This window comes from Carcharhinus amblyrhynchos, chromosome 6 (assembly GCF_965287045.1).
Source record: "Carcharhinus amblyrhynchos chromosome 6, sCarAmb.v2.hapA, whole genome shotgun sequence".
In the NCBI taxonomy this organism is placed as follows: domain Eukaryota; kingdom Metazoa; phylum Chordata; class Chondrichthyes; order Carcharhiniformes; family Carcharhinidae; genus Carcharhinus; species Carcharhinus amblyrhynchos.
In genome coordinates this window covers 16,756,564-16,779,829 of record NC_137329.1, presented here as the reverse complement: position 1 = coordinate 16,779,829, position 23,266 = coordinate 16,756,564, and the positions used below count along the sequence as shown (strand labels likewise).

At 45.7% G+C, this 23,266-nt stretch overlaps 1 protein-coding gene across 2 annotated transcripts in view; it reads left to right on the top strand.

Moving 5' to 3' along the window:
- shank2b (SH3 and multiple ankyrin repeat domains 2b) overlaps positions 1–23,266 on the top strand; it is a 919,901-nt gene that overhangs the window by 856,123 nt on the left and 40,512 nt on the right. For both annotated transcript variants that reach the window (XM_080189952.1, XM_080189951.1), the window contains exons 18-19: positions 400–535; positions 7,681–7,761. In XM_080189952.1, coding sequence (XP_080046078.1) covers positions 400–535; positions 7,681–7,761 — 217 coding nt within the window. The remainder of the gene's footprint in view (positions 1–399; positions 536–7,680; positions 7,762–23,266) is intronic.

Below are 23,266 nucleotides of genomic sequence, written 5' to 3'. Positions count from 1 at the left end.
GTAGGGAAAGTGAGGGGGGGAGGTGAGGCGGCAAGCAACAGTAAGAGTCTAAGAAAAACTAAGTGCCGGATAAAATCAACAGGTCTGGCAGGATTTGGGAGAGAGAAACTAATAACATTTTGAGCCCAACTCAACAACTCTTGGGAACTCTGAGAAAAGATTGGAACAAAGGCCTGGATTAGGACAGAAGGCAGAAAATTGATACATTTTTGTTAGGCAAGGACATTAAGGGATATGGAGCCAGGGCAGATAAACAGAGATAAAGATACACAGCAGCTACGATATTATTGAATAGGGGTTGCATGGTCCATTCCTGATCCAATGAAATGTGTAGGTAACATGATAAACCTTCATTTGTTGGTTGTCGTTACTAAATTTACTCGTTGAAATGTCTTGCAGGTCAATAATGAAAATGTTGTCAAGGTGGGCCACAGACAAGTGGTGAACATGATCCGCCAGGGAGGGAACCATTTGGTATTAAAAGTTGTCACAGTAAGCAGAAATCTCGATCCAGAGGACACAGCTCGAAAGAAAGGTAATTGCAGTTGTTCTCTGGCACTTTCTTACTGAGCTATCTACTTTTGGTGTGAACTGTTGAACGTGCAGCATAGAAACAGGCCATTTAGCACATCTGGACCACCCACATGTTAATGCTCCACATGAGACTCCCCTCACTTAAGATTTAGCCAATGTGGCACAGTGGCACCATGGTTAGCACTGCTACCTCACAGTGCCAGGGATCTCGGTTCCATTCTGGCCTCAGGTGACCGTGTGGCATTTGCACATTCTCCCCATGTCTGGGTGTTCTTGCCAGAGCCTTGTAGACTTCTATGAAATCCAAAATCCCCTCTGCTCCAAGGAGAACAACCCTAACTTCTCCTCCACAACCTTTGTAGTTAGAACATCTTATCGCTGGAACCATGGGCAGTTATAATGCATTGCTTGTGGCTTTGTGCCTTGGAACATGCTTGAGATTTATTCAGCACTCCTCCCAACAATGTCAGTCAGCGAGGCAGGTCCTCATTGCAGGTGAAGCAAGTCATGCGCTGGTGTAGTAAGGACCATTCTTCCAAGATAACTGGTGTATTGGAGGGAGAGGTTAGCTCAACATGTTATCACGCTGTACCTGTCCTCGGGCTTGGTGCTGATATTAAATGCCTGACATGCAAAATGTTCCAATCCCTGCACAAACACTTCATTTTAATGAGCACAAAAAGATTGATTTTTTTTTAAATAGAAGAATCCAATTAAAGAAAGAATGTTCTCCCAACAACAGGTGCAAGATTGTAGTTCTGCATAAATCACAAGAGTGCCACCTTTTTGAAAGTTTTTAATTGTTTTATTAGGACATTTTTCTTCCGAACTTATTTCCTCGTTTTAGTCTTTCAGAATAAAGTGGGAGTCTTTGGCAACCATTCTACTTTCGCTAATCTTCACCTGAGATGATGATAAATTCTCTAAATGTAGACGTAGTTAATAATCAAAGACAATTGAGGGGGCAAATTGACAGGGGTCCTTTAAAATTGGGAAGAGTTTTTACAGGGTCGATGTTCCCATTTATGGGAGAGATCAGGAATTGGGGTTCCTAAATATAAAATACTCTCAACTAAATCAAAAATGTAGGTGAAACTTTTTTTTACTCAGACTGGTGAGAACCCGCTAAGGAAGTTATGGCAAGTGACAGATGTGAGGGAGGCTACACAAGTACCCGAGGGAGGGGAAAAAAATGCTGATAGAATCATCGAATCCCTACAGTGCAGAAGGAGGCCATTTGGCCCATTGAGCTTGCACCAACAAGAATCCCACCCAGGCCATATCCAATAACAACATGTATTTACCCTGACACTAAGGGACAATTTACCGCGACCAATCCACCTAACCCACATATCATTGGTCTGTGGGAGGCAACCAGAACATCCAGAGGAAATCCTGTTAAAACTCTTCCCAATTTTAAGGATTCCCATCAATTCACCCACATTCCCCTGCACCCCCTCAAAAAAATTCCCGACCTTCTCATTTTCTTTTCCTATCTTTACAGGACACTTCTTACACCATTAACATGTCCTCAACATTTTTAAGTCACAGTTTCATTATTACTATTATAGTATATTTCCATCTGATTAATTGTATTTGTTGCTCACCGCACTATGGACAGAATTTTCCAGCCATGTTCACACAAGGCTGGAAAATCCCATCTGAGGTCAATGGACCTTTTGTATGGTCCGTGTCCCGCCCGCTATGATTCCCAAATGAATACATGCTTTCTGCCTCAGAATTTATCCCAATGCCCCAAGAATCCAAAGCCCTCGTTCTGGTTCCATACCTCAAGACACACATTGATCCTCCCCTTCTCTCCATTTTTTACACTCTCACTGCTGCACAGCACTTTGGAGTACCCCAGAGATTCCAATTTCTTTAGACCCCAGATCTGACCATAGACCTCAAAACCATAGAATCCCCACATTTACCCACTCCCCCACCCTATCCTCATAATTCAGTGCAATTTACCAAGGCTAATCCACCTAACCAGCCCATTTTGGGAGAAAATAAGAGCACCAGGAGGAAACCCACACAGACATGGGGAGATGGCACAAACTCCACACAGTCACCTGGGTCCCTGGCACTGAGGCAGCAGTGCTAGCCACTGTGTGCCATCTGGTCCCATTCAGTGTCAATAATATTAACATTACCACAACTTCTGGCCTATTCCCTTCCCCCAATGAATGTCCTTTACCCTCTCCATGATGTCCTTTACCCTCTCCATGATGTCCTTTACCTTGACACCAGGGAGGCAACACAGGCAGGATTCAGTGTGACAGTGACTGGAAGGCCTGTTTGTTCGCACCACCCCACCTCAAGGTTTCCTCACTCCCAGAAGTTGTCAGTGCTGTTACCTGTCAGAATTCCTTGCACGCTGAAAACGCCTATATTTCCTGCCCCTTCCTAAAATCCCAGGTGGTCACCAACCCACTGTTCTACACTCTGAAGGCCTGTGGGGCCTTTTTCCAGCCAAAACATAGGGGAGATCTTCATCTCAGCAAGTCTTGGTGATAAAAATCCACTTTCATCCAGTCCCCAGACCGTTCCATTACGGTCTGTACTAATAAAATGATCCATATTTGACAGCACCTTGGATTTCATGGAATCATAGAATCCCTACAGTGCAGGAGTTAGCTCATCGAGTCCACTCAGACCACAGTCCCAGCCAGGCCCTATTCCCAGAACCTCATATTTAATCTGCCCGTCCCCTGACACTGGCCACGCTAAACTGATCTAATGAATCTAACCCGCAAATCTCTGGACTGTGGGAGGAAACTGAAGCACACCTGGAGGAAACCCATGCAGACAGAGAGAATGTGCAAACTCCACGCACTGACCCAAGGCCAGAATTGAACCTGGGTCCCTGGTGCTGTGAGGCAACACTGCTAACCACCGTGCCATCACTAATTTGTTTGGCATTGTAGAATTGTAAACTCCCCGCACAGGAGAATTGATCAATGATTGACATGGGTGGCGTAGTGGTTAGCACTGCTGCCCCTCAGCGCCAGGGACCCAGGTTCAGTTCTGGCCTTGGGTTAGCGTGCGCAGTTTGCATTTTCTCCATGTCTGTGTGGGTTTCCTCCGGGTGCTCCGGTTTCCTCCCACATTCTGAAAGACGTGCTGGTTAGGTACACTTACCTGAACAAGTGCCAGACTGTGGTGACTCAGGGGAATTTCACATAACTTCATTGCAGCGTTAACATAAGCCTTACTCATGATTAATAAGTAAACTTTACGATCGAGTCGCACGCTATTAAGACATACAACCAAACGTTTCTTTGAAGAGGAAGTTTTGAACAAGAGTCGAGATGAGACGGGTTGAGGGAGGGAGTTCCTGAGCTATGGGCACTCAGCAGCTGAAAACACAAGCGTCCGGGGTGGAGCAGTGGATATTGTCAATGCAGCAACTGCCAACGTTGCAGGATTGTAGGGATGTAAGGCTGGAGGAGGATTTGAAGACTGGAAGAGACCAAGGCCATGGAGGGATTTGAACCTTCCATGCAAAAGAGAGGCGAACAATAAAATAGTGCGACAATTCAGTTCAAAGTTTGAGACAAAAGCAGGAAACCCAGAAATAACTTTGTCTTTGTTCCAAAGACCTCCTTTGCAAACCTCCGAAATGTTCTCACTGTGTGATTCCTACGCGCAGCCAATTGTACGGCGTTTTCGAAACCCTAAGAGCGTTTGCGTTCCTTTTCTTTCTATAAAAGGATATCATTATTGTACGGTTCACAGGTCTGCGTGGGCTGGTGTTCTGAAATAAAACTAGCAGCACACAGCTGCTAAGCAACATCATAGAGGCTGCAAAAACGGCACATGGTTTTTTTTTGGTCTGGCGAATTTTTGAGAAGATTTTTGGAGGGACAGTGTCAAAATACCATTGTGAATTCTCAACCTTGTGTCAGCTGATCAAATCTCCGAATGTCGCGGGGTGAGAGGGGGAGAAACCACAGACAATTTCTGTCTGATGATGTTGACTGGAATTTGGTCATTTTCCAACAAAAGGATTAAAATGTCAATTTAGTCGAGTTTCAACGAACACTGGAACAAATTATAGTTATTTAAGTGTCCTTTCTTTCTGCTTTCCAGTCGCTTTTTTGAAATGCCAATGTTGAAATTTCCCTTGACTTTTTCACGTTTATTTTGCAGTCTGAACCTTACACCGGTCCCTAAATTTAGAAACCAGCTCCGCAACATCTCGTCACCAGATTTTATCAGAGATATTTGTTCATTATAAATAGTTTAAAGAACCTTTCTAAAAAGATTGAGGGAACTGAATTTGTTCCAACTGAGTTGGCACCAACTATTCTTTTGCTTTGTATAAGTTTTTTCATGTGAAGGCCTAAGAAGAGGTAGAGAGATTCTTCCCACTTAAAAAGGATAGCAGGACTAGAGAGCGCAGCCTCAAGATCGGGGTGGGGGGAGGGGGGGGCAGTTTAGCTCGGAGTTGAGGAGGAACTCCTTCACTCAAAGGGTGGTGAATCTCTGGAATTCTCTGCCTGTTGAAGTAGTGGAGACTACCTCGCTGAATATATTTAAGTCACGGGTAGATAGGTTTCTGATAGACAGGGGAATTAAGGGTTATGGGGAGAAAGTGGGAAAGTGGAACTGAGCCACTTCAGATCAGCCATGATCTTGAATGGCGGGGCAGGCTGGAAGGGCTAGATGGCCTACTCCTGCTCCTATTTCTTGCGTCCTTTATGTTCTTAAGAATGTAGAGGTAATCGTTGTTTCTCGGTATTCTTTTGTATTCACTCATGGTGGCCTCACTCTCAAAATATGGGTGTTGCGCACCAGGCTGACTTTCAAAGCCCATCCCTATTGGGGAGAGCAAACACAGCAAGGGAATTCTCAACGGGATGATATTGAGAGGGGTTGTGGAAGTGAGAGCACTTGGAGTGCATCTCCCTGGGTCCCTGAAGGTGGCAGGACAAGTGCCTAAGGTGGTCAAGAAAGCAAATGGAAAGTTTTCCTTTTATTGGGCGAGGTATTGAGTACAAAAGGAGGGATGCAATGATGGAACTGTATAAAACGCTGGTGAGGCCATGGCTGGAGTTTTGTGTACAGGTCTGGTCACCATGTTACAGGAAGAGCAGAGGAGATTTACAAGAATGTTGCCAGGGCTTGAAAATTGCAGCGATGAGGAGAGACTGAATGGGCTTGTGTTTCATTCCCGGGAACAGAGGACAACAAGGGGTGACCTAATTGATGTGTAATAAATGATGAGGAGCCTTGATAGGAAAGAAGTATTTCCCGTGGCTGAGAGGTCAGTTGTCAGGGGGAGGGGAACGCTGTAGATTTGGGGTGATTAGTTGAAGGATTAGAGGGGACATGAAGAAAACGTCTTCATTTTGAGTTAACTGCCAAAGTTGGTGTTTGAGGCTGGAGTGAAAAACCCACTTCAAAAAGTGCCTGGATCAGAAGTGTTGTAATCTTTCAGGCTACAGATCAGGTGCTGGAAAGCGCAGTTTAAAATGAAGAACTAGTTTGTTTTTCCCGTTTTAAGACTATTTTAGATACAATGGCCTCTTTTTGCACTGTAACCTTTGTGGTTCTATTTAACCTTGCGACAAGGGCAGGGGTTAAACTGCTGCCTTGAACTGCTACAGTTCAAGGTGTTTGTTTATACACCATTTGCATTCAGTGGAGAGGAAAGCAGGTGGGAGGCAGAGCCACTGAAATTTCAGACTTTCAGCAGTAGAGGCCATTTTGATCCCATTTGCAGGAGCAGCGCGTCTCGCTGGGTGATGTTACAGGAGGTGCCAAATTAGGATGCACCCTCCAATTGGGAGGATGAGTCAGCCTGTGTGAGTGTCAGTCCCTCTGGCCGAGAGCCTCCTTTTTGTGTGCAGCGAGAGGGCTATGTGTGTGCCTGGGATGTGGGGAGGTGAGACCTCCCCCTCTGCACACACTGCCTGTTACCAGGTGGGCTGCAGCCGGGGGAAGGAGGGTGGTTCTTGCATCACAAGTTAAAATCTCATTTACACCAAAAGATTGCTGCTATTTGGTTGCTGATGAGCCTGAATTTTTTTTCTGCTCTTGCAAGGTTGCAGTCACCTCAGGAAAACGTTTAGCAAAGTGAGAACACAGGGAACCATATTACACCTTTCCTGACCTCCATCTGAGTGGTGGCACAGTGGTTAGCACTGCTGCCTCAGTGCCAGGGATCCAGATTTGATTCCCGGCTTGGGCAACGGTCAGTATGGAGTCTGCACGTTCTTCCCGTGTCCCAGTAAGCTTCCTCCAGGTGCTCCAGTTTCCTCCCACGTCCGAAAGATGCGCTGGTTAGGTGCATTGGCCATGCAAAGCTCTCCCTCAATGTACCCAAACAGGTGCCAGAGTGTGGTGACTAAGGGATTTTCACAGTAACTTCATTGGTGTGTTAATGTAAGCCTACTCGTGACTAATAGATTTTTTTTAAAATGTACCTGGGATTTCCATTTATCTATTGCCCATTTCGATTCACCAGCCAGAGTTAAAATGACCAGTCTCATCTCTCTCTTCTGCCCCCCCCCACCCCCAGCCACACCTCTGCCCTTGCCGCCCCTTGTCTCTGGCCCTCAGCATCTCCAGTGTGAAGTTGATGAAACTGTAACACGGTGAAGGGGATTGGATTGGGGAGACTTGCCCCAGGGAAATATTATCATGCTTACAAAGGCAGCATTGCCCTGAAATGGAAGCAGAAAACACTGCAAATCCTCGCAGGTCAAGCAGCATCCGTGGATAAAGAAACCAATTTAACGTTACTGCTCGGGTCCCCATCAGCAACGTAACCTGTTGTAAGTGAGTACAAAGGCGAGGAGGAGGGAAGAATAAAAAGGAAGGTGTGTGATAGGGTCGAAGGCAAGCACGATAGATTGATTAAAAGGATGGTGGTGGCAGGTGAAAGGGAATAGTATTGGAAGAAGTGAAGGATGGGTGCAGAGGAGGTTTGATGGCAAGGGAAGAATGTTATCAACAGCTGCCACTCAAAGTAGAGAGCTGTGGTTATTATTGAGAAGGGTTGAATTTGGTGTTGAGACTAGAAGGCTGGAGAGGAGGCACTCCAGTGAGCAGCCGCTTGCCAACTTGTGTCTTTTGAGCAGAAACGAATTCCAAGATTGAGTCTTGATTTTTATATATTTTTAATTTTCCAACCAGCCCCACCACCTCCAAAACGAGCACCAACCACCGCGTTAACACTACGCTCAAAGTCTATGACCTCAGAACTTGAAGATCTAGGTAAGAAAACGGCTTCGAAAATGCATGCTTTAGTGTGTGAGTTACTTGTTAACCGATACGGTGGAGGGGCCTGTGCTGCGTGGCAAACACTCGTCTACTCTGCTATCTGCCTCTTTGCCTTGTCCAGTTTGTAATTCTGAATTGGATGCTAAGTGACCAAATTGGTTATCGCATATGTTCAAGCTTGAAATATGACACAGGCCAATTGAATTCTCTGCTTACTATCTCTCCCTTTCTTTTTCTTTTCTCTCTATCTCTCTTCTTCTTCTCCCCCCCCCCCCCCCGCCCCCCCCTCTCTTTCCACTTTATTTTGGCTGTCGCCAGTGGACAGAGGTAAGCTGACTTATGTACTGTCTTCTTTATAAAAAAAACTGGAAAAAATTCCGTTAATTAGTCCAATGGTATACACAGTTACATAACTAACAGGTTTTTACCATGTTAGAACGCTGGCAGTTTCACAGCCTTGGCCATGTGGACAAGTTATTGAGTACAGATGGCATTTTACACATTCACAGCCAGACAGAAGCTGCTTCAGTTAGATGCTGAAGTTGAGTGTAAACATTTGGATAACAATCTGCCTCCTGAGGACTCTGGAAAGTGAACCCCCATTCACACCCCCTCCCCAAAACCCACTGATGCTCACCAGCAGTCCCAATTAGCCCCCTGAACATTTCTCACTCACTGAGGTGTAAATTTAAGCCTTCAGCAGTACGAGTGCCAAACTCCCCTTTCCTGTCTTGTTCAGTCCTCTAAACGTCAGAACATTGCATGGCACAAAATATGGCTTTGCTCCCTAACCCCACACTAAACATAGGAAAACAAGCGCCCCTTGGTTCACTCTCTGCAATATAAATTCACCCGAGAACAAATAAGATGTGACAAAAGAAAGTGGAATGCGTTACGACAGGTCTGGGCTCCAGTCCTAGATATGTACCTGTATGATTGAATGCTTGGTGTACATTACCCTGTATTTGTATTTGAAATGTTAACCTGATCTCAAAATAGACTGATTCCAAGAAAGGCTGTATTTCATCTCAGTACCTACATAATTTGTTGTGTGTGTATATAATCTTTTTCATCACAGTTGTGAACGGAGTAAGTCAAAGGAATGATGTACTGCCAAAGAATGCAGTTCTGTTTAGTGTCAATATATACCTTTCAATTCGACTCAGAAAAAGGTCCACACTCATGAATGTTAATTGCATATAGTGCTCGAAAGAGCACTCAGTCAGTGCTCTTTTATGGTCCTTTCTGCTAGTTTATCATAGACACATCATTTTGCTTAATCTTACTACATACAGTGCTCCCACCGTTCTTCTCTGAAGTGATATGTACAAGTCATTGGTTGTCCTTCGTACCAAGAGGAATGCAGCAATCTTTACTCCTGTAGTTTAAGTTATTATTCTAAAGAAAAGAGATTGGGTGTCATGCAGTGACCTTGTAACTTCTGTACAATTATCAGAATTGAGGCAATATTGAGCAATAGTCATGCTGACAGTGGCACAGTGGTTAACACTGCTGCCTCACAGTGCCAGGGACCCGGGTTCAATTCTTGGCTTGGGTCACTGCCTGTGCGGAGTCTGCATGTTCTCCCTGGGTCTGTGTGGGCTTCCTTTTTTGTATGCTGCAGTTTCCTCCCACAGTCTGAAAGACATGCTCATTAGGTGTATTGGCCATGCGAAATTCTCCCTTATTGTACCTGAACAGGCATCGGACTGTGGTGACTAGGGGATTTTCACAGTAACTTCATTGCAGTGTTAATGTAAGCCTACTTGTGACACTAAAAGTTTATTTATTAGTTTATTTGTGATGTGGTGGGGGGCGGTGAACAGGGGGAGGTGGGGTGCAGTGGCAGGCACTTGTTCAATCCAATAAGCAGTTCACCCTCCCACCCCTGCCTCTGATGTGACGGCTGTGGCAGGGTTGGCATCAGGCCACTTCATCTGCCAATGGGTTCATCACTGCTCCCATTTAATCCAGGGTGGGAGAAGCCCGTATCAAGCGCTCAACTTGACAGATTTCCCTATTCAGGCTGGCGGAGGACAGATGGGAGTTTGCTCCCTTCATAAGACTCCTGGGCCTATTGCTGTTGCCTCTTCCCATGTTGCCCCCCCCCCCCCTCCCTTTCACCAGCCATGGCCCCTCATGCCCCAACTTTCCATCGCCCTCACTGAGACTTGACAGCTGGTGAGACCACAGGGCAAACCCTGAACCAATGTGCAGGCTTCAGAACCCAGAGGGATGGAAAGCACTGGCTGGTAACTCTGATCGAGAAAGGCAGCGGGCTCAAGTCTATTAGAGTCACAATTGTACAGTGCAGAAGGAGGCCATTTAGCCCATCATGTCTACGCAGGCTCTCTGAGCAAATCAATTAGTGCCATCCACAAACCACACCCTCCAACCACCCCCTCCCAACAATCCTGTAAATTCTTCCTTTTCAGGTATGTCTATTTCCACTTTGAAAGCTTCCATTGATCCGGTCTCCACCATACTTTTGGGCAGTGCATTCCAGACCTTGACCACATGCTGGGTGGAAAGTATTTTTTTCTCTCGTGTTGCTTTTGCTGCTTTTGATTTATTTAATATCCGTGCTTCCCCTCAACCCCCATTCTCGATCTTTTCACAAGTGGGTTTGGTTTCTCCCTATTTGCTGTGTCCACACCGTTTGGTTTTTGTACGGCTATGTCAAATCTCTGTCCTTTTTTTCTGAGGAAAACAGTCCTAACTTCTCCAATCAATCATCTTAAACTAAATTTCCTCATGATTCAGCCCTGAGTTCATCAATATTACTTCACAGCAACTTTGCGTTGGGCACACCCTGGAAATCATTTCAAGCGAGGTCCATTAAGGTCAAAAATAATTGCAAATGATAAGCCGTACTTTATGGATACAAGTGTTTCTGCCAAGGCCAACATTCATTGCCCATCTCTGATAGCACTAGTGAGCTACCACCTCGAACTGCTGTAACTCGGGTGGTTTATATACAGCCACAATGCTAGTAGGGGCTTTGCCTCAGCAACAGTGAAGGAGCATCAGTTATAATTCTTAGAATCCCTACATGCAGAAGGAGGCCATTTGGCCCATCAAGTCTGCACTGACCACAAGCCCACCCAGGCACTATTCCTGTAACCCCACATGTTTACCCTGTCAACCCCCTGACACTAGGGTCAATTTAACATGGCCAATCAACCTAACCCGCACACCTTTTGGACTGTGGGAGGAAACCGGAGCTCCCGGAGGAAACCCACGTGGACAGGGGGAGAATGTGCAGACTCCACACGGACAGTGACATGAGGTCAGAATTGAACCCAGGTTCCTGGAGCTGAGAGGGAGCAGTGCAAGCCATTGTGCCACCCATCAGGATAGCATGTGACTTGGAAGGAAACTTGCAGAATGATTGTGAGCAGTGCTGGACTCTGTGCTTCAGGAAGGATACATTGGTCAAGGAATGTTTAACTTCTAGACTATTCCGGTAAAATTGTGAGGAGAGATTCCACAAAGCAGGGTGTCTTGCTAGGATGGTGAAGAGGTGTTTTGGCAAAGGTTTTCAAAGCGTTAAGATAGCTGAGTTTGAAACTATTTCCTCTGATTGTGACCAACGGCCACAGCCTAAAGATTGTCAGACTTTCCAGAGTGAAATTAGGAAACGCTTCTACGCAAGAGGGTTGAATTTTGGAACCCTACGCAAGTGGCAAGTACTGCTAAATTTCGGTTGTTAATTGGAAATGTGAATGATTAAAATTTTGTTAGCCAAAGGCAAGTTTGACTTGGGAACCAGTCATGATCTCTCTGTATGGTGAAAGAGCCTGGAGGGGCTGAATGGCCTCTTACTTTTCCTGTGTTCACTAAGGCGATACCAGGCCTGAGTTATTGGGTGGAGAAATCTGAATAGTGCACTCCCCTTCCTCCTTGATATAGTAAATAGGTATAGTAAATACTTCCATTTGCAGGAGTGTCAGTGTAAACAGCAGATGCAGATTTAAGATGGTAGCGAAAGAATCGGAGGCTTTTTTAATACAGTGAGTTGTGATTGTATATCTGCTCCCCATAAGGGTGAAGGAAGCAGATTCGTTAGTTCTGGTTAGGTGGGTTGGCCTTGCTAAATTGCCTCTTGGCTAGTCCGTCTAACTGACACATCTTGGGGCAGTATGAGAAATGTGTGGGGTTGGGGTGGGGAGAGGGCTGTGTAAGATGCTCTGTCAGAGTTGGTGCAGCCTCAGTGGGCCGAATGGCCTCTTCTGCACGGTAGGGAATCTATGATAAAGACCTGAAAGGGAAATTACTGGGAAGCGGGAAAATAATGGGATGATGGCATGACTTGGATCAGTCACAAAGCAGAAGGAGAGGGTTGACCAAATGACCTTTGGAATGGTTGGATTTGCTCCAAGATGAGGAAGTAGTGCCATCCTTTTTGACACTTTGCCTGCTTGGTACAACATGCTGCAATCTTCTCGTACACCCAGAAGAGACCCTAATGTCACTCAGGACTTTGTCATTTTTGCACTGAGATAGAAGGGAGAAACTAACTGGTGTCATGTCATTTTTTTCACTGTATTAGGGATTGCCCTCTGAGTCTGCCTTCAAACCAGGAGTTCCCTCAGAGCCACTGTCAATAACCTAATAGACATAGAGAAATAGGAAAATAGGATTTAGGAGCAGGAGTAGACCATTCAGCCCTTGAGTCTATTCTACTGTTTGATAAAATCATAGAATCATACAGTGCAGAAGAGACCATTCGGCCCATTGAATTTGCACCAGCATGCAAGAAACACCTGACCTCCCACCTAATCCCATTGGCCAGCACTTGGCTCATAGCCCTGAACGTTCTGATGTATCAAGTGCTCATCTAAATATGTGAGGCAACCTGCCTCTACCACCCTCCCAAGCAGCACATTCCAGATTGTCACCGCTCTCTGCGTTTTAAAAAAAAAAGTTTTTCCTCACATCCCTCCCTTCTTCCCCCAAACCTCCTGCCCCTCACCTTGAACCTATGTCCCCTCGTGACTGACCCTTCAACTAAGGGGAACAGCTGCTCCCTATCCAGTCTGTCCATGCCCCTCATAATCTTGTACACCTTGATCAGGTCGCCCCTCAGCCTTCTCCAACAAAAACAACCCGAGTCTATCCAATCCCTCTTTGTAATTTAAGTTTTCCACCCCAGGCAGCATCCTGGTGAAGCTTCTCCACACCACGTCCAGTACAATCACATCCTTCCTATAATGTGGCGAACAGAACTGCACGCAGTACTCCATCTGTGGCCTCACCAAAGTTCGATACAACATGACCTCCCTGCTTTTGTTGTCTGTGGCTGACCTGATTTGCGGTGTCATTTATCTTTCCCCATTATTCTTGACCTCTTTGTCTATCCAAAACCTGTCTATCTGCCTGGAATATGGTCAACGATGTGGCCCCTGCTGCTTTCTGGGGAAGAGAATTCCATTTACTAACCATCCTTTTTGAGAGAGAAATTCTCCTTATCTCTGTCTTAAACGGTAGACTTATTATTCTTGCGTGCATTTGCCCCCAGTTCTAGTCCCTCCCGCAAGTGGAAACATTCTTCCAGTTTCTATCCTATCAAATCCTCTCCGGATCTTGCACGTCTCAATCAGACCTAAATTGAGGTGTATAAAATCGTAAGGGGCAGAGATGGGATGAACGCTCAGCCTTTTTTCCCAGGGAAGGGGAATTCAAAACTAGACGGCATAAGTTTAAGGTGGGGGGAGGGGGGGGTGGATTTAAAAGGGACCAGAGGGGCAACTACTACTTGCAGAGAATGATGCATGTCTGGAATGAGCTGCCAGAGAAGGTGATTGGAGCAGGTACGAAGCAACATTTAAAAAGCATTTGAATGGGTACATGGATGGGAAAGGATTAGCGGGATATGGGCCAAACACAGGAAATTGGAACTAGCTGGGAGGGCATCATAAGTGGATCGGCATAGACCAGTTGGGCCGAAGGGCCTGTTTTTGTGCTGTATTCTATGACTCTAATCATCTGAGATTTTTCTAAACTCCAGTGGGTGTGGACTCGACTTGTTCATGCTTTCTTGATAAAATAAGTTCCTCATCCCAGGAGTGAGAGTCACACTTCTGCCATCACTGCAGGATATGTCTAGGTTTTACTCGGATGTAGCATGCAGCATCTTCATGGCCAACACTTGCAGGAGAACCTCAAAGTAGTAAATGGTCAAATGCAGAAGCTGTGTGACTCCTGTCAGCGAGACCCAGGGCACTCGATGACTTTGAAACAATTAATGGCACCTTTATACACAGTTCAAAGGTTACAGATTTGAGAGTATATTGACATGGGTTTGAGGGCATGCATTGCTTGTGCTGGGTGCTGTCCCATGGCCCCAATTCCTGCCAGTCACGTAATGCCTCAGTTTCACTGTAGTTGGTGCCCTTTTCTAGGCTGTTGTTCCTAAAGCTGAACATGCTTCGAAGCAAAAGAAACTAATGAGAATTTAATAGGCTGTGGGAGGCCAAAATAAACATTCCCATTATTCAGCTGCTAAAGAATTACTAATGGATTTTGGAAAGTGATTAACCTCGATCCGCAGTTGAACTTGGAGATTGAGAACATTGGCTTGAAACATTGCAAGCAACCCAGTGCCAACAGTAATGACTATTGATTGAGTGCAGGGAAGGAGGACATCAGATTTAGAGCTTTGCATACTCGCTGTTTCATTATACAAAACTCTGCAGTGCCTAGCAATCTCTAACATTGTGATTCTTGCTCAGAACATCTGCTCCCATTTTTATTGCAAAGCCAATTGAGTCTTTAGCAGACAACAACTCCAAGATAGAATCCACAATGGGTGGGGGAGGGAGAGCAAGGGGAAGAGGCAACAGCACTGTCAAGGACAAGCATCATTTTTAGAAGGTCGGGAGACAGATGGCAAGACAGGTGTGTATAGAGCAGTTGATGGAGGGGGCCACTGACGACAAACTAAACACAGCAGTGAAGGGGAAGGAAGCAGACATGCAAATTGCAGAAGGCTTTTGCAAAGGAGGCAATAGGGGTGTTGTGCCTGCTGCACAGTCTGTTTTTAACCCTTATACAGTGGACAAAGAATTGCGAGTCACAGCCTTGTTAGTACAGTAATATTTATTCACAAACATTGGATATGAATCACCCACACATTCAATACAAGTTATTTACAGAATGTTAAAGTTCAATACTAGACCTTGACCTTACAACTTTTGTGAGACTGGCAAGTACCCAGGCAGATATTGGCCTTTAGCTGCGAGCTAGTTTCCATAGTCACTGGTGTGGTGACAGCTCATGGTTGGAGAGAGAGAAATGCTTCTGTTGGGCAGCACCTTTTATCCCTCATTGGTTTTGTGCCCCTTTGGGCAGTCTCTTGATCAGGGTGATCCCTGATCAGTAGAATCCAGTCAGGGTGTATACCCAACAGCCAAGCCTGTAGGTGCTGGAGGCACATAGGTCACATACCTCCCTCCCATGTAAGGGCTTTAGGCTCCCTTGTGTGTGGTAAACAATTCTGTTTGACCAGCAAGTGTCCATCATAAGAACATAAGAAATAGGAGCAGGAGTAGGCCATCTAGCCCTTCGAGCCTGCCCTGCCATTCAATAAGATCATGGCTGATCTGTCGTGGCTCAGTTCCACTTTCCCGCCCTCTCCCCATAACCCTTAATCCCCTCTCTTATCAAAAACCCATCAACCTGCGTCTTAAAAATATTTAGCGAGGCAGCCTCCACCACTTCAACGGGCAGAGAATTCCAGAGATTCACCACCCTTTGAGTCAAGAAGTTCCTCCTCAACTCCGTTCTAAACCACCCCCCCCCCCCTTAACTTGAGGCTGTGCCCCCTAGTCCTATTATCCTTTCTGAGCGGGAAGAGTCTCTCCACCTCTATCCTATCCATCCCATTCATCATCTTATACGTCTCAACGAGATCTCCCCTCATTCTTCTAAACTCTAACGAGTACAAGCCCAGTTTATTCAGCCTCTCCTCATAACTCAACCCCCTCAACTCCGGCATCAGCCTAGTAAACCTCCTCTGCACTCCCTCCAAGGCCAAAATATCCTTGCGTAAGTACGGCGCCCAAAACTGCACACAGTACTCCAGCTGCGGCCTCACCAATGCCCTATACAGCCGCAGCAAGACCTCCCTACTTTTATATTCAATCCCCCTCGCTATGAAGGCCAGCATCCCATTCGCCTTCCTGACCACCTGCTGCACCTGCAAGCTGGGTTTTTGCGACTCATACACAAGGACCCCGAGGTCCCTCTGCACCGTCGCCTGCTGCAGTTTTTCGCCACGTAAGTGATAATCCTTCCTACCATTATTCCTACCAAAGTGGACCACCTCGCACTTGCCAACGTTAAATTCCATTTGCCATTTCCTGGCCCATTCGCCCAGCCTATCTAGATCCTTCTGTAGACTCTCCACACCCTCCACACAATTTGCCTTTCCTCCAATCTTGGTGTCATCAGCAAATTTCGACACCCGACACTCGGTTCCCTCCTCCAGATCATCTATATAAATGGTAAATACCTGAGGCCCCAGCTCCGACCCCTGGGGCACTCCACTAGTCACCATCTGCCAATCCGAATAGCACCCATTGACCCCCACTCTCTGCCTCCTCTTTGAGTTGGCCTAGCTCCTGAGTATTTGGTTGTCTGAGCTGCAGCCTGTCTGTTTCTGGACTTGGCCAATTATCCCAGTGTGCTTTGCCATCTCAAGTGGTCCATTTGGCCACAAAGCTATCTGCTGCTGCAGTGGAGTTAGTGATCTGTGTCCCAGAGATCGCTCAAATGGATGATAAAAGCATTTTTGTTTTGAAATGAGATCTTAGATTTTCTAAGTCTTGCCTCAAGCACAACAATAAAGATGTGTTAAAAGCATGTTAATTATTATTGGTCCAATTATAATGGCCAGTTTGGGGTGCCCTTAGTTAGAAAGGATATCGAAGTCAGGAGGTGCAATAAAGAGTTACTAGGTTGATGGCAGGAATACTTTAATTTTACTGCTTACTATAACACTGCAATGAAGTTACTGTGAAAATCCCCTAGTCACCACACTCTGGCACCTGTTTGGGAACACTAAGGGAGAATTTAGCATAGCCAATGCACCTAATCAGCGCATCTTTTAGACTGTGGGTGGAAAACGGGAGTACCTGAAGGAAAACCTCTGCAGACATGGGGAGAATGTGCAAACTGGACATAGTGATCCAAGCCGGGAATCAAACCTGGCTGTAAGGCAGCAGTGCTAACCACTGTGCCATTGTGTTGCCCCTAATGTTAGGAGATGTGTAAAAACATGAAAGGAGAATAGTGAGAATAGATCAAAGAAGCTTAAAAGAATTCAGATAATTTCAGACATTTTGGGTGTGATAAAGGGGAAATTCTATTCACACTGGCTAGTGAATCAGTAACTTGGAGACGTATGTTTATGGAACTTAATGAGCCAACAGAACGAATGGAGAGTTTAGAATGCTTCTTTTTCTGAGTGTTGTTCAGACAGGAATAATGGTCAGAACTTGGGTGGCACAGTAGCACAGTGGTTAGCACTGCTGCTTCACAGCTCCAGGGTCCTGGGTTCGATTCCTGGCTCAGGTCACTGTGTGGAGTTTGCACATTCTCCTTGTGTATGCATGGGTTTCCTCCGGGTACTCCGGTTTTCCTCCCACAGTCCAAAGATGTGTGGGTTAGGTTGATTGGTCGTGCTAAGAAATTGCCCCTCAGTGTCTAGGGATGTGTGGGCTAGAGGGATTAGTGGGTAAAATATGTAGGGATATGGGGGTAGGGCCTGGGTGGGATTGTGTTCGGTGCAGACTCGGTGGACCGAAGGGCCTCTTTCTGCACTGTAGGGTTCTATGATTCTATGACTCTACCATCTCGCCCGCCATGGAATTGGCACGGGCAAGAGTTCGACAACAGAAATTTCCATTGACCTCGGGCAGGAATTCCGGGTCTCTCCCGATTTTGAAACCGTAAAATCCCGCCCAGTGGTGGAACAGAGTCAATAATAGATTTTAATGATGCATGTTAGGAAAAGAAGAATTTCGGTAGGCGTGGGGAAAGGGCAGGGTCGAGGGTGTATTGGATGGTTGTTTCACAGAGCTGGTACAGACACGATTGACCTGATGGCCTATATCTGTGCTGTTAGATTCAGAACACCGAGGGAAAATATGCTGTTATTGGTTCTGGGGCCTCTGCTGGATAAAAGCCATGACCAAATTCCATCTGTCGTCAAGGACCTTGACGCACTGTGGGGCAAAGGTCAATGATCCAAATATATTCTGAGTTTTCTTCCCCTCATCATTCTGCTCAAATGTAAAATCAGTCATAAATGAACACAATTGGACAATCTTTTAGAAACTATTTTTCTAATGTCAGCATCAAAAATATTTCTTGGTACTTTGTTTTTCCAAACAGCCCAACTGCTTATCCGGAGTCTGGCACGCGATGAGCAGAAACTTTCTGCTCTTAAACGTTGGGAAGACCAAAGCCATTGAGCTGGATTTTCCAGCACTTCACTTCTTCCAGGCCCGGATCTTCTGATCCTCCCAATGTCCAAGGCATCTTGCAGCAGGCGACGGTGCAGAGGGACCTCGGGGTCCTTGTGCACGAGTCGCAAAAACCCAGCTTGCAGGTGCAGCAGGTGGTCAGGAAGGCGAATGGGATGCTGGCCTTCATAGCGAGGGGGATTGAATATAAAAGTAGGGAGGTCTTGCTGCGGCTGTATAGGGCATTGGTGAGGCCGCAGCTGGAGTACTGTGTGCAGTTTTGGGCGCCGTACTTATGCAAGGATATTTTGGCCTTGGAGGGAGTGCAGAGGAGGTTTACTAGGCTGATGCCGGAGTTGAGGGGGTTGTGCTATGAGGAGAGGCTGAATAAACTAGGCTTGTACTCGTTAGAGTTTAGAAGAATGAGGGGAGATCTCGTTGAGACGTATAAGATGATGAATGGGATGGATAGGATAGAGGTGGAGAGACTCTTCCTGCTCAGAAAGGATAGTAGGACTAGGGGGCACAGCCTCAAGATGAAGGGGGGAGCAGTTTAGAACGGAGTTGAGGAGGAACTTCTTCACTCAAAGGGTGGTGAATCTCTGGAATTCTCTGCCCGTTGAAGTGGTGGAGGCTACCTCGCTAAACATTTTTAAGACGCAGGTTGATGGGTTTTTGATAAGAGGGGGGGATTAAGGGTTATGGGGAGAGGGCGGGAATGTGGAACTGAGACACGACAGATCAGCCATGATCTTATTGAATGGCGGGGCAGGCTCGAAGGGCCAGATGGCCTACTCCTGCTCCTATTTCTTATGTTCTTAACCCACCGCAAAGGGGTCGCCTTCAATGGGAGCGGATGAACCCACCAGTGGGAAGGGCTGGAAAATCCCAGTCACCATCTTCTTTTCCCAACACAAACTCCAGTCCCTCGTCACCAGCTCCATCTCTCCATAGCAACTGTTTTTGTTAATTTACGGGATATGTTTGTGGCTGACTAGGCCAGTGTTTGTTCTCTGTTCCTGATTGCCCTTCAGAAGGTGGTGGTGAGCTGCCCTCTTGAAACACTCTGTGGTGTAGGAACATCCATTTGTGCAGTTAGGGTGGGAGTTCCAGGATTTTAACCCAGTGACAGTCGAGGAACAGCGATTAAATGGTGAGTGGCTTGGAGGGGAAACTCCAAGTGGTGGTGCCCCATCTATCAGCTGCTCTTGTCCTTTTTAAACAATAGATCATGGGTTTGGAAGGTGCTCCCTAAGGATCTTTGTGAACTTCTGCAATGCATCTTGTAATTGGTCCACGCTGCTGCCAATTTTCGTCGGTGGTCAAGGGACAATCAAGCAGGCTGCTTAGTCCTGGATGGTGTCGAGCTTCCTGATTGTTGTTGGAGCTGCACTTATTGCAAGATTGATTGCAAATCCATTCTCATATTTGATGCAAGGATGAGGTCTTGGGGTAAATGTTCCCTTTTCACCCATCTTGGGAATTGTAGCAGGCAAGGGGTGGACCACAAAAAGGTCCATTGACCTTGGGCGGGATTTTTTGTTTTTGGGATGAGCGCAGCCAGAAATTCCCACCTCTTGACTAAATGGCCATCGATTTCTAACAGTCTCCCTATAGCCCTGCCTCAACGCATCTGCAGCCAAAACTCTCGTCTCTGCCTTTTTTTCTTCAAGACTTAGGACCAGGCTTCCAAAGTCTGCACTTCACACTTGCGATCTACATTGGCTTCCAATTAAACATCTCACTCATGTTTTAGGTGTCTATGTCCTCACCCCTCCCCATCTCTCATTTTCTCCAGTCCCACAACCCTCAGAAATCTGTGTTTCTCTAATTCTCATCTCCTTGAGCATCCCAAATTTTAATCAATCCTTGGCATTACCTTTGGCTGACCTTGGGCTCCGAGCTTTGCAGTTCCATCCCTGAACACACTGATGCTGCATCTCAGCTTTCTTCTTTTAAGATGCTTTGTAAAACTACTTTGTTAACTAAGCTTTGTCATATGTCCTAGTATTTCCTTGGTGTCATGGTTTGCTTGAAACTCCTATGAAGCACATTGAGATACTTTGACTTAAGGCATTAATACTACAAGCACCTTCTGTAGCCCTTTACACTGCCATTAACATTGCCTACCCATCTTGGTTGTAAACTCTCCTACCTCCCATCTATCACTGACTACCTGCTCCAACTGTCCCATCCCCTCGTACAGTCAATAGCCCCTCATACTTCTCCCTCTTGAGCTCTGTAAGAGTCATTTGGACACAATGTTAACCCTGTTCCTGTCTCCACAGACACCGCCAGACCTCTGGGGTTTTTTTTTCAGCGTTTTCTGCTTTTATTTCAGCTTTCTAGCATCTGCAGTATTTTGCTTTTAAACAAATGTGTTATTGTCGGTGCTTGGTTAAGTATGTGATCAAACATTAGAGGTAATCAGAAGTGTACCTTCTCACAATGGCTTGTCTACTTTAGTCTTTGAGAGCAGCTGCAGAAGTGTCCTTCGGCAGTAGCTTTTACCCAAGATCAGAGCATAAGAAGTGACTTTTGTAGCCTCTCAAAATCCTTTTCTAAAATCGTTAGAATCCTACAGTGCAAAAGGAAGCCAGTCAGTCCAAGTCTGCACTGACTGCAATCCCACCCAGCTCCCCATAACACCATACATTTACCCTAACTAGTCCCCCTGACACTAAGGGGCAATTTAGCATGGCCAATCAGCCTAACCTGCACATCTTTGGACTGTGGGAGGAAACTGGAGCACCCAGAAGAAACCCACGAAGACACTGGGACAATGTGCAAACTCCACCCGGACAGTGACCCAAGCCAGGAATTGAACCTGGATCCCTGGTGCTGTGAGATAGCAGAGCTAATCATTGTGTCACCATGCTGCCCTAGTAAAAAATAAAACATAAAAACAATAATTAAATTAAAACAATGATAAAAATAAAACGGGTTGAGTGATACCTGCGGTATTAAAATGTGAACCAGTGGTGTTGCTCTCAGCAGTCACTCCCCTTAAATATAGGGGAGGGGAAGGAAACATCTTGTAATTCAAATTAAACAAATGTGACACTTTTTATTGAATAAAATACTTCTACAGGCATACCTTTCACTGCATGTTGAAATGTTCATTTTAAACAAAAAACATCAAAATCATTGTCTTTGGTATTCAACACTGAGTTTGTCAAATTTGTTGAGTCACTTTGGCTATGGCTTTATCGCAAGGATCTCACCACCAATCACATTTGGCACTTTGAATTTCAGAATCATCTGAATTTCAGATAATTGGGCAGCACAGTGCATTGCACAGCTGTCTCTCAGTGCCAGGAACACAAGTTCAATTCCGGCCTCGGGTCATTGTCTGCACGGAGTTTGTACATTCTCCCGTGTCTACGTGGTGTTCCAGTTTCCTCCCACAGTCCAAAGATGTGCAGGTTAGGCAGATAGGCCATGCTGCATTGACCCTAGTGTCAGGAGGACTAGCGGGGTAAACATATGGGGTTACAGGAATAGGGCCCAGGTGGAATCGTGGTCAGTGCAGATTCAATGGGCCGAATGACCTCTTGCACTGTTGGAATTCTACATCCCCTTAAAGCATCATCTTCTCCAATCACTGAATTGGGAAGAAAGGAATCAGAGGATATTGGAGGAAGGGCGGGGAGGGGGCAAGTTCAGACTCTTGAGTTGGATAATCAACAGTTAGCCATGATACTGGATGGCGGAAGGGCGGAAGGGCAGAATGGCCTACTCCTGTTCCTATTTTCTATGTTGCTATGGATAATCTACATTTTCTGATCTATCTAATGACAGTTTGTGAATTAATAACATACTATGATTTAATGACACAACCACACAAGATATCGAGTGGGTTGCATGCAAATTTCCCCTCTTTCTGAAGGTTTTTTTGCAATCAGCCATCCACTAACTCCCATTGGCACCATTAAGATCCTTGGCTTGTTGAAATGAACATTCACAGGTTGACCTAAGGATGTTCAACTTCCCTGTCTGAAATTTGGATATCATTTCTTTGCAGACGCCTCTTGATCTCATTAGTTGTACAGGAACTGAACATATCCCACAGGGCAGCACGCTGGTTAGCACTGCTGCCTCTCAGCACCAGGGACCCGGGTTTGATTCCCGGCTTGGGCCACTGTGTGGAGTTTGCACGTTCTCCCCATGTCTGCGTGGGTTTCCCCTGGGTACTCCAGAGTGACCCAAGCTAGGAATTGAACCCGGGACCCTGGCATTACGTGGCAGCAGTGCTAACCACTATCAGCTGGCATTTGATTTGTATGTGGATATAGAATTCCTTAGCAGAAAAGGGAGGGGGTCAAGTTGTATGCCAAACATGATTTTTGGTGCCATCTTATTTGGCAGGTAAATTTTTATACAGTAAACATAGGCTGCGTCTCCTTTCGCTGCAGTATTCTGCAGAGTAATCCTGAATGATTTTTATATTTTCACCATGCCCTATGTGAATAGCCATGCACTGTGCTAATAATTTTATTCTTTACAAGGAATTGTTATTTGATTACTGGTTTGCATTTGCATTGTATGATCACCAGACACAGACCGAAAGCATTCTATGTTGAAACTCGTGTAAGAGGTGATGCATTAGATAGAGAAAGCCATGTAGCTTAAGTTCAGGAAGAAATTACAAATTGCTCACACAAATGCTGTGAGTTATTTTGTTTTTTGAGTGACACTGATTTCAATAGCATCAATTTTTGTTTGCATGTACTGAAAGTAGGTTACCCATTGTAGAAATGTGCAGTCGCGTTACACGATGAGTAATTACAATGGATTACTGCTAGATGTTTAGTTTCTCATACCCCTGGAGTACTTGGAATGTCATTTACTCTCTTTATTTGCTTTATCGAGCTACTCTTGACGCATGTTATCTGCATCCTAACTGTCTCCAAGATTAGTCACGAACTGCAAGTGATTAGGGGCAATAGCGCCCTGTAACCTCGGAATGCGACATCTTGCCAAATCTTTCCTGTTGCTGCAACTGGTGTTGATGTTCAATTGTATTCTCT